The sequence below is a fragment of the Salmo salar genome, chromosome 12 (assembly GCF_965601325.2).
Source record: "Salmo salar chromosome 12, fSalSal1, whole genome shotgun sequence".
Lineage (NCBI taxonomy): Eukaryota > Metazoa > Chordata > Actinopteri > Salmoniformes > Salmonidae > Salmo > Salmo salar.
Genome location: NC_138302.1, coordinates 5438653 through 5449953, shown reverse-complemented (window position 1 = coordinate 5449953; position 11301 = coordinate 5438653). Strand labels below are relative to the sequence as shown.

Below are 11301 nucleotides of genomic sequence, written 5' to 3'. Positions count from 1 at the left end.
TGGTAGAGAGAGGGGAGAGCTGGGGGTTATCCCTGGTAGAGAGAGGTGGGGAGCTGGGGGTTATCCCTGGTAGAGAGAGGGGGGAGCTGGGGGTTATCCCTGGTAGAGAGAGGTGGGGGTTATCCCTGGTAGAGAGAGGGGGGAGCTGGGGGTTAACCCTGGTAGAGAGAGCTGGGGGTTATCCCTGGTAGAGAGAGGTGGGGGTTATCCCTGGTAGAGAGAGGGGGGAGCTGGGGGTTATCCCTGGTAGAGAGAGGTGGGGGTTATCCCTGGTAGAGAGAGGTGGGGGTTATCCCTGGTAGAGAGAGCTGGGGGTTATCCCTGGTAGAGAGAGGTGGGGGTTATCCCTGGTAGAGAGAGCTGGGGGTTATCCCTGGTAGAGAGAGGTGGGGGTTATCCCTGGTAGAGAGAGCTGGGGGTTATCCCTGGTAGAGAGAGGTGGGGGTTATCCCTGGTAGAGAGAGCTGGGGGTTATCCCTGGTAGAGAGACAGCGGGGAGAGGATCTCTCTCTCAGAAGAACCAAAGAGCGGGTTTAGAGCCCAGCCAAGGCTGTGTCAGAGGAGAGGAAGGATCAGAAGTTAGAGGTCATCACTCCAGACATCCAGATGAACATCCTACCCAGTCCCAGGGTACACAGAGCAGTCTATCAGTCCATCAGTCTCTCTGTATGGTTCAGCTCTTTTCCTGTACAACCTCTCCTCTCCTCTCCTCTCCTCTCCTCTCCTCTCCTCTCCTCTCCTCTCCTCTCCTCTCCTCTCCTCTCCTCTCCTCTCCTGTAGAGTCAGTGGTAGACCACCTGTCTATAGGTTGTATAGTATTAGTGGTTTATGAAGGAGGTTTAACTCCTCATAGAAAACACTGAGGACTAGGACTGTTCTGTTCAGCTGTGTGTGTGTGTGTGTGTGTGTGTGTGTGTGTGTGTGTGTGTGTGTGTGTGTGTGTGTGTGTGTGTGTGTGTGTGTGTGTGTGTGTGTGTGTGTGTGTGTGTGTGTGTGTGTGTGTGTGTGTGTTAAGTCAGATTTGTCCCTAACACCAGCACACTTCTCTCTCCCATGTGTGTGTGTGTCTCAGACGTCGGACTCGATGCTGGGCATGCGTCGGTAGAGGCGTGGCCTGTTTCCACCGGCGCTGGAGGCCCGGGGAGCCGTCACGTAGCTGATTGGCTGCTGGGCCGCCACGGTGGGCGGAGCCATCACGTACGACATCACGGCCGTCTCTGAGGCCATGGGGTAGAAGAACTCCTGGTGGTTACCATGGGGATGCCCGTGGTGGTTGCCGAGCGTCATCGCCAGGGGGACTAGTTGTTTGTAGAGGTCGGTGGCAGAGCGGCCGTGTGCCAGGCGCTGTGCTGCGGCCAGGCTGTTCTCTCCTCCACCTCGCTGCCCCGTCCCCCCTCCGCCCTGCAGGAAGGGGTTATGGGAGGGCCGGTCGGGGTACAGGGACTTGGAGCGGCGGGGGAGGGGCAGGGGGTAGGGCAGGACGGGATCCAGAGAGTGGTTGAGGGGGGAGGAGGAGTACGGTCGGTCAGAGCGCATGGTGAGGACGTTAGCATAGGGACTATCCTCCAGGAGACCAAAGCTGCTGTTATCTCTGCTGTTGTCCCTGTCTGGCAGACTGAACCCTCTGAACTGACTCTGCTGCTGCCGCTCTGACTCCCTGCTGCCCCCCCGATGCTGCTGCTGCTGCTGCTTCTCAGGGACGTTCTCATAGGAGGGCTGTCGGCTGAGCTGGGTGGAGAGGTGAGATCCTGGGGGGGAGGTTCCGGCAGGGGGGAGGTAGTGACTCACCAACCCATCACCCTCCCCCACCAGACCCAGCTCGCTCTGAGGCAGGTAGTGGGTGAACATGTCTCCGCCAGAGTGAGGGTGTGTGTGCTGGGTGTGTGTGTGTGCGTGTGGGGAGTGTGCGTGTGGGGAGTGTGCGTGTGGAGAGTGTGCGTGTGGGGAGTGTGCCTGTGAATAGGTCTGGTGCTGTAGCTGGTCTTCACTGATGTCGTAGAGGTTTCCCAGGTGGACGCAGGCATCACAGCGGTTCTGAGGGGAGCGGACTGTGTACAGACCAGAGTAACCTGATAACTTCCCCAGACAGGACCGGCAGTGGGTCTGTCTCTGGCCCCCTGAGGCATCGTAGGAACCATCTAGAGAGGAGAGGAGAGGAGAGGAGAGGAGAGGAGAGGAGAGGAGAGGAGAGGAGAGGAGAGGAGAGGAGAGGAGAGGAGAGGAGAGGAGAGGAGAGGAGAGGAGTGTATTGATTAAGTGTATGTTATCGTTTTGGTCCCTTGCAGAACCAAATGTAGCAGCAAAACAGAACCCAGGGTTTCTGAGATTAGTTGTCTCTTATCTGTATCAAATGTCTGCCAGCAAAAATGACCCCTCTAGTTTACTGAACTGAATGTAATTGAATTGAGGAAATAAAATAAGGGACATTTAAACATGCTGATTATCACAGAACATGGTAGACATTTAAACATGCTGATTACCACAGAACATGGTAGACATTTAAACATGCTGATTACCACAGAACACGGTAGACATTTAAACATGCTGATTACCACAGAACATGGTAGACATTTAAACATGCTGATTACCACAGAACACGGTAGACATTTAAACATGCTGATTACCACAGAACACGGTAGACATTTAAACATGCTGATTACCACAGAACACGGTAGACATTTAAACATGCTGATTACCACAGAACACAGTAGACATTTAAACATGCTGATTACCACAGAACACGGTAGACATTTAAACATGCTGATTACCACAGAACACGGTAGACATTTAAACATGCTGATTATCACAGAACACGGTAGACATTTAAACATGCTGATTACCACAGAACACGGTAGACATTTAAACATGCTGATTACCACAGAACACGGTAGAGATTTAAACATGCTGATTACCACAGAACACGGTAGACATTTAAACATGCTGATTACCACAGAACACGGTAGACATTTAAACATGCGGATTACCACAGAACACGGTAGAGATTTAAACATGCTGATTACCACAGAACACGGTAGACATTTAAACATGCTGATTACCACAGAACACGGTAGACATTTAAACATGCTGATTACCACAGAACACGGTAGAGATTTAAACATGCTGATTACCACAGAACACGGTAGACATTTAAACATGCGGATTACCACAGAACACGGTAGACATTTAAACATGCTGATTACCACAGAACATGGTAGACATTTAAACATGCTGATTACCACAGAACACGGTAGACATTTAAACATGCTGATTACCACAGAACATGGTAGACATTTAAACATGCTGATTACCACAGAACATGGTAGACATTTAAACATGCGGATTACCACAGAACATGGTAGACATTTAAACATGCTGATTACCACAGAACACGGTAGACATTTAAACATGCTGATTACCACAGAACATGGTAGACATTTAAACATGCTGATTACCACAGAACATGGTAGACATTTAAACATGCGGATTACCACAGAACACGGTAGACATTTAAACATGCTGATTACCACAGAACACGGTAGACATTTAAACATGCGGATTACCACAGAACACGGTAGACAACTTGTTAGGGCTAAGGTCTATTTTTCTCAATTTCCGCCTGATTGACGTGCCCAAAATAAACTGCCTGTTGCTCAGGCCCTGAAGCCAGGATATGCATATAATTGGTACCATTGGAAAGAAAACACTCTGAAGTTTGTAGAAATGTTAACATTATGTAGGAGACTATAACACAATAGATCTGGTAGGAGAGAATCCAGAGATAAACCAAAAAGATTGTTTTGTTGTTGAGAGCCCATGCTGTTCCATTAGAAAGTATAGGGAATAAGTTAATTCCAGCTCCCAGTATGCAATTCCCATGGCTTCCACTAGATGTCAATAGTCTTTGTTCAAGGTTTCAGGCTTGTTTCTTCCCAAACGAGGAAGAATTATGAGTTTTAGTGCTGGGACTCAGAGTTGGAAATCAGTCTGTGCGCATGCAATGAAGAGGACGCGCACCTGCTAATATCGCTTTCCTATTGAACATACTTCTTTCCGTATGAAATATTATAGTTTAATTACATTTTAGGGTACCTGAGGATTGAATAGAAATGTATTTTGATTTGTTTTAACAAAGTTTAGCGGTAGCTTTTTGGATTCCTTTCTCTGCATGTTGAACGAGTGGATTACTCAAATCGATGGCGCCAACTAAACAGACTTTTTGTGATATAAAGAAGGATTTTATCTAACAAAACGACACTACATGTTGTAGCTGGGACCCTTTGGATTGCAAATCAGAGCAAGATTTTCCAAAAGTAAGTGAATATTTAATCGCTATTTGTGAATTTATAAAACCTGTGCTGGTTGAAAAATATTCTGATGTGGGGCGCCGTCCTCAAACAATCGCATGGCATGCTTTCGCTGTAAAGCCTATCGTAAATCGGACAATGCAGTTAGATTAACAAGAATTTAAGCTTTTAACCGATATAAGATACTTGTATGTACCTAAATGTTTAATATCCATAATTTTTATGATTATTTATTTGAATTGCGCGCCCTCCAATTTCACCAGAAGTTGTCGACAGGTGTCCTGCTTGCGGGACGCCTAGCCATAACATGCTGATTACCACAGAACATGGTAGACATTTAAACATCATTATTACCACACATTTACTGTTCTTCTCTTTGTTATTGTGTTTACATGTGCTGTACTTCTATAATACCATAGTTATACTATATTAATACCGCTATAGTACTATAGTTATACTACATTAATGCTTACTGTTCTTGTCCTTGCTGGAGGAGGTAGCTCCAGTGTTGGTAGGTGTTGTACTTCTATAATACTATAGTTATACTACAGTACTACAGTTATACAACCGTTATACTACAGTAATACTGTAGTAATACTTACTGTTCTTGTCCTTGCTGGAGGAGGCAGCTCCAGTTCTGGTGTGTTTGTAGGTGCTGTACTTCTATAATACTATAGTTTTACTACAGTAATACTTCTATAATACTACAGTTATACTACATTAATACTTACTGTTCTTGTCCTTGCTGGAGGAGGCAGTTCCAGTGCTGGTGTGTTTGTAAGTTGTGTACTTCTATAATACTATAGTTATACAACAGTAATACTTCTATAATACTACAGCTATACTACAGTAATACTACAGTAATAATGATATAATACTTCTATAACACTACAGCCATAGCACTGTAATACTACAGTAATACATATATAATACTAGAATTATAATACAGTAATACCACAGTAATAATTATATTATACTACAGTAATACAACATTAATACTTTCTGTTCTTGGCCTTGCTAGAGGAAGCAGCTCCAGTGTTGTTGTGTTTGTAGGTGCTGTACTTCTATAATTATATAGTAATACTACATTACTACTTCTATAATACTACAGTAATACTACAGTAATACTTACTGTTCTTGTCCCTCGTGGAGGAGGCAGCTCTAGAGCTGGTGTGTTTGTAGGTGATGTACTTCTATAATACTATAGTTATACTACACTAATACAGTTATATTGTTCTATTATTCTATAATACTACAGCTTTACTACAGTAATACTTCTATAATACTATAGTTATACTACAGTAACACTACAATAATACTTATATAGTACCATACTTCTACTATATTAATACCGCTATAGTACTATAGTTATACTACATTAATACTTACTGTTCTTGTCTTTGCTGGAGGAGGCAGCTCCAGTGCTGGTGTGTTTGTAGGTGCTGTACTTCTTGTCCTTCAGAGAGTGGAGGTCAGCATCCGCAGAGTGGCTGTGGTGCAGCAGAGTGGCGCTCAGCTGCAGGATGGAAGCGTCCACAGAGTGTGTGTTGGAGTGCTCCGAGTGAGAGTGTCTGAGGTCGGAGTGCGTGTGTGTGAGGTCGGGGGGTTCCTGGAGGCTGTCTCTCTGGTAGAGTGGGGCGGAGTGTAGACTGGACTGGTCTGAGTCTATGGAATAGATCTTCTCGTGACTCCTCCCACTGCCGCCTCCCCCCCCTATTCCTCCCATCCCCCCCACCGGGCGTTTCTTCAGTCCGTCTTTTGGGGGTTTGAACCCCCCCATCCCCATCCTGGGCCCCCCCAGATCTGACTCCATGTAGGAGGGTGGCCGGCTGGAACACTCAGAGATGTCAGAATGGGGCGGGTCTTCTGGGAGGTAACGCTGGCTCTTCATTGTTGCAGGGCCCGGGACAGGGGCGGAGCCAGCAGATCCGGGGGCGGGACCACCAGCGGGACCGGACAACGGGATTGGTCCTTGTTTCAGCGTCTCCACGCTCTTCTTCCATAGGGCACGGGGTTTGGAAGCTGGGCCGGCCAGGCCGGGGGGGCGGGGTTTTCCATTGTCGGCGGTAACGCTGACCTCTATGTTGTTGGGGTTAGCATCGTTGAGGTTGAGGGGGTGGTGTTTGGGTTTCCCTGGGTACGGGCCTGGGGAGGAGTTATTCAGCAGGTCTTTGTGCCGACCCAGGAAGCCCTGTAGAGTGGAAGTGTTGCTATAGAGACCACCCTGGCCTTTAGGAGACAGACTGACGACAGAGTTACCTAGAGGAGAGACAGTATAACATCTATAATCTATAGAGACCACCTGGAGACAGTATAACATCTATAATCTATAGAGACCACCTGGAGACAGTATAACATCTATAATCTACAGAGACCATCTGGAGACAGTATAACATCTATAATCTATAGAGACCACCTGGAGACAGTATAACATCTATAATCTATAGAGACCACCTGGAGACAGTATAACATCTATAATCTATAGAGACCACCTGGAGACAGTATAACATCTATAATCTATGGAGACCACCTGGAGACAGTATAACATATATAATCTATAGAGACCACCTGGAGACAGTATAACATCTATAATCTATAGAGACTACCTGGAGACAGTATAACATCTATAATCTATAGAGACCACCTGGAGACAGTATAACATCTATAATCTATAGAGACCACCTGGAGACAGTATAACATCTATAATCTATAGAGACCACCTGGAGACAGTATAACATCTATAATCTATAGAGACCACCTGGAGACAGTATAACATCTATAATCTATAGAGACCACCTGGAGACAGTATAACATCTATAATCTATAGAGACCACCTAGAGACAGTATAACATCTATAATCTATAGAGACCACCTGGAGACAGTATAACATCTATAATCTATAGAGACCACCTGGAGACAGTATAACATCTATAATCTATAGAGACCACCTGGAGAAAGTTTAACATCTATAATCTATAGAGACTACCTGGAGACAGTATAACATCTATAATCTATAGAGACCACCTGGAGACAGTTTAACATCTATAATCTATAGAGACCACCTGGAGACAGTATAACATCTATAATCTATAGAGACCACCTGGAGACAGTATAACATCTATAATCTATAGAGACCACCTGGAGACAGTTTAACATCTATAATCTATAGAGACCACCTGGAGACAGTATAACATCTATAATCTATAGAGACCACCTGGAGACAGTATAACATCTATAATCTATAGAGACCACCTGGAGACAGTTTAACATCTATAATCTATAGAGACCACCTGGAGACAGTTTAACATCTATAATCTATAGAGACCACCTGGAGACAGTTTAACATCTATAATCTATAGAGACCACCTGGAGACAGTATAACATCTATAATCTATAGAGACCTCCTGGAGACAGTATAACATCTATAATCTATAGAGACCATCTGGAGACAGTTTAACATCTATAATCTATAGAGACCACCTGGAGACAGTATAACATCTATAATCTATAGAGACCACCTGGAGACAGTATAACATCTATATATAAATATTAGATATAATATATAACATCTATATATAAATATTAGATATAATATATAACATCTATAATCTATAGAGACCTCCTGGAGACAGTATAACATCTATATATAAATATTAGATATAATATATAACATCTATAGTCTATTGCAGGGGTCTCCAACCTTTTCTAACAAGAGAGCTACTTTAAAAAAATCAATGGTGCTGCAAGCTACTCATTGTTTTCTAGCTTTCAAATAGGCTCTTTCTTCTCCTCTCCCCTGCAACTCTTCTTCTGGTCCTTAGTGTACAAGAGAAAGTAGTGTACTATGTTGTCAACTCTTCCCCTGGTCCTTAGAGAGAAAGTAGTGTACTATGTTGTCAACTCTTCCCCTGGTCCTTAGAGAGAAAGTAGTGTACTATGTTGTCAACTCTTCCCCTGGTCCTTAGAGAGAAAGTAGTGTACTATGTTGTCAACTCTTCCCCTGGTCCTTAGAGAGAAAGTAGTGTACTATGTTGTCAACTCTTCCCCTGGTCCTTAGAGAGAAAGTAGTGTACTATGTTGTCAACTCTCCCCCTGGTCCTTAGAGAGAAAGTAGTGTACTATGTTGTCAACTCTTCCCCTGGTCCTTAGAGAGAAAGTAGTGTACTATGTTGTCAACTCTCCCCCTGGTCCTTAGAGAGAAAGTAGTGTACTATGTTGTCAACTCTTCCCCTGGTCCTTAGAGAGAAAGTAGTGTACTATGTTGTCAACTCTTCCCCTGGTCCTTAGAGAGAAAGTAGTGTACTATGTTGTCAACTCTTCCCCTGGTCCTTAGAGAGAAAGTAGTGTACTATGTTGTCAACTCTTCCCCTGGTCCTTAGAGAGAAAGTAGTGTACTATGTTGTCAACTCTTCCCCTGGTCCTTAGAGAGAAAGTAGTGTACTATGTTGTCAACTCTTCCCCTGGTCCTTAGAGAGAAAGTAGTGTACTATGTTGTCAACTCTCCCCCTGGTCCTTAGAGAGAAAGTAGTGTACTATGTTGTCAACTCTGCAGACATTCCCCAGATCTGTGGCTGGACACAATCCTGTCTCGGAGCTCTATGGACAATTCCTTCAACATCATGGCTTTGTCTTTGCTCTGACATGCACTGTCAACTGTGGGACCTTATATAGACAGGTGTGTGCCTTTCCAAATCACGTCCAATCAATTGAATTTACCACAGGTGGACAACAATCAAGTTGTAGAAACATCTCAAGGATGATCAATGGAAACAGGATGCACCTGAGATCAATTTCCAGTCTCATAGCAAAGGGTCTGAATACTTATGTAAATAAGGTATTTCAGTTTTTTGTTTTTAATAGATTTGCAAACATTTTTAAAAACCTGCTTTCACTATGTCATTATGGCGTAAGTTTGTGTAAGTTTACTGAGGATTTTTCTTTATTTAATACATTTTAGAATAAGGATGTAATGTAACAAAATGTGGAAAAAGTCAAGGGGTCTGAAAACTTTCCAAATTCACTGAGTAAATACACTAGATGACTGATAGAGGTGTGTTGCATTGAAGCCACCATGCCTCCATCTTGGTGTTCCTTCATCTTGGTATTCCTCCTCCATTGTAAAAAAGATTTACGAAGATATAGAAATGCATTTATTATGTCTACACCTCTACTGTGGGGCTCTGTTACTACATTTATTATGTCTACACCTCTACTGTGGGACTCTGTTACTACATTTATCATGTCTACACCTCTAGTGTGGGGCTCTGTTACTACATTTATTATGTCTACACCTCTAGTGTGGGGCTCTGTTACTACATTTATTATGTCTACACCTCTACTGTGGGGCTCTGTTACTACATTTATCATGTCTACACCTCTACTGTGGGGCTCTGTTACTACATGTATTATGTCTACACCTCTAGTGTGGGGCTCTGTTACTACATTTATTATGTCTACACCTCTACTGTGGGACTCTGTTACTACATTTATTATGTCTACACCTCTACTGTGGGACTCTGTTACTGCATTTATTATGTCTACACCTCTACTGTGGGACTCTGTTACTACATTTATCATGTCTACACCTCTACTGTGGGACTCTGTTACTACATTTATCATGTCTACACCTCTACTGTGGGACTCTGTTACTACATTTATCATGTCTACACTACTGTGGGGTTGTTACTACATTTATTATGTCTACCTTCTGTTTTGAGACGTTTCTTCTACCGACACTTTAATGGATAATTTTAAATGAAATTATGTTAGCTAATCATTAATATAACAAATACAAAAAAATATATATTTTAAAAAAATGTCTTAAAGTATAATTGTTAGAGATGACTAATGTTACTGTCCCCTCTACAACAACAAAAAACACTTAAATGCGTGTAAATTTGCATTGGGAGTGCCAATATGGCCGACTTCTACCATCAAAGCCTTTCATAGCATCAGCAGTTCAAGATTTATATACATCATTAGGTACGACAGTTGAAATAAGCTGATGAGGCATTTTTAAGTTACATTCTTTAAGAATCAAAGGATATATATCATGAATTTAATTTAAAAGTAAAAAAAATTTAAGTAACAATTGCAGATTTTTCTTTTAATTTCCTGATAAAATTCCCCAAATTTCCCTGAAGTTCCGATTGGAATATTCCCAGGGAATTTGAAATCCTCCAACCAGGTATTTTTTTGAAAAGTTCCTGTAATTCCATTCGTTTTTTGCTGGGTTAGAGATGTGAGGTCAGGGGTTAGAGGTCAGAGGTTTATCATACCTTTCATCATGTTGATGATACCGGGCTGCAGCAGGGCCGGGGAGCGTTTAGGAGAAGAAGACAGGCTGATTTTCTTAGCTGACTTCAGAAGGTGTAACATGTTGGCCTGAGGAGAGAAGTCTAACTCTGGAGGCTTCTTCTTTAACTCTATATGGACCCCGTGGACACAAGACCAGATACCCTGGAGAGGAGGAGGAGGAGGAGGAGGAGAGGAGGAGGAGGAGATGAGGAAGAGAAGAGGGGGGTGATGATGATGATGGTGATGGAGGGGCGGGGGGAAGGGAGGAGAATAGGGAACAGAAAGAGAGAGGAAGAAGATCAGTGTGAGGCATCACAGACAGACAGACAGACAGACAGACAGACAGACAGACAGACAGACAGACAGACAGACAGACAGACAGACAGACAGACAGACAGACAGACAGACAGACAGACAGACAGACAGACAGACAGACAGACAGACAGACAGACAGACAGACAGACAGACAGACAGACAGACAGACGGTAACCCTTGGAAGTAGCAGCAGCAGTTCTAATCACTCTGCAGGGTAGAACATTCAACGTGTTAATTCCTCACTATTCCACCACCCTCCTCTCCTCTTTAAATATGTTATCTCCTCACATTCCTCTCGTCTCTGCACAGCGTAGTGCAGCGACAGGGACAAGGCTGAGAAATAACACAACTGGAGTCAACACCAGGGACATGGCTGATAAATAAC

The 11301-nt window shown here is 43.7% G+C and overlaps 1 protein-coding gene across 1 annotated transcript; it reads right to left on the bottom strand.

Moving 5' to 3' along the window:
- Positions 1-749: 749 nt before the first annotated feature.
- LOC106596777 (glutamate receptor ionotropic, NMDA 2A) lies at positions 750-10758 on the bottom strand. Its single transcript, XM_082958477.1, has 3 exons — positions 10583-10758; positions 5694-6563; positions 750-2138 (listed from the first exon to the last, which is right to left on the bottom strand). Exons 1-3 carry the CDS (start codon positions 10680-10682, stop codon positions 1069-1071), a joined length of 2040 nt encoding a protein of 679 aa, XP_082814603.1. The 5' UTR covers positions 10683-10758; the 3' UTR covers positions 750-1068.
- Positions 10759-11301: the final 543 nt, after the last annotated feature.

What these genes read in the sequence shown, in the direction of transcription:
- LOC106596777 (XM_082958477.1), bottom strand. Translation starts at nt 10,682, where the DNA reads ATGTTACACCTTCTGAAGTCAGCTAAGAAAATCAGCCTGTCTTCTTCT. An exon ending in TATCATCAACATGATGAAAG is followed by an intron (nt 6,564 to 10,582) that starts GTATGATAAACC and finishes TCTCTCCTCTAG; the next exon opens with GTAACTCTGTCGTCAGTCTG. An exon ending in CTCCAGCAAAGACAAGAACA is followed by an intron (nt 2,139 to 5,693) that starts GTAAGTATTAAT and finishes TCTCCTCTCTAG; the next exon opens with ATGGTTCCTACGATGCCTCA.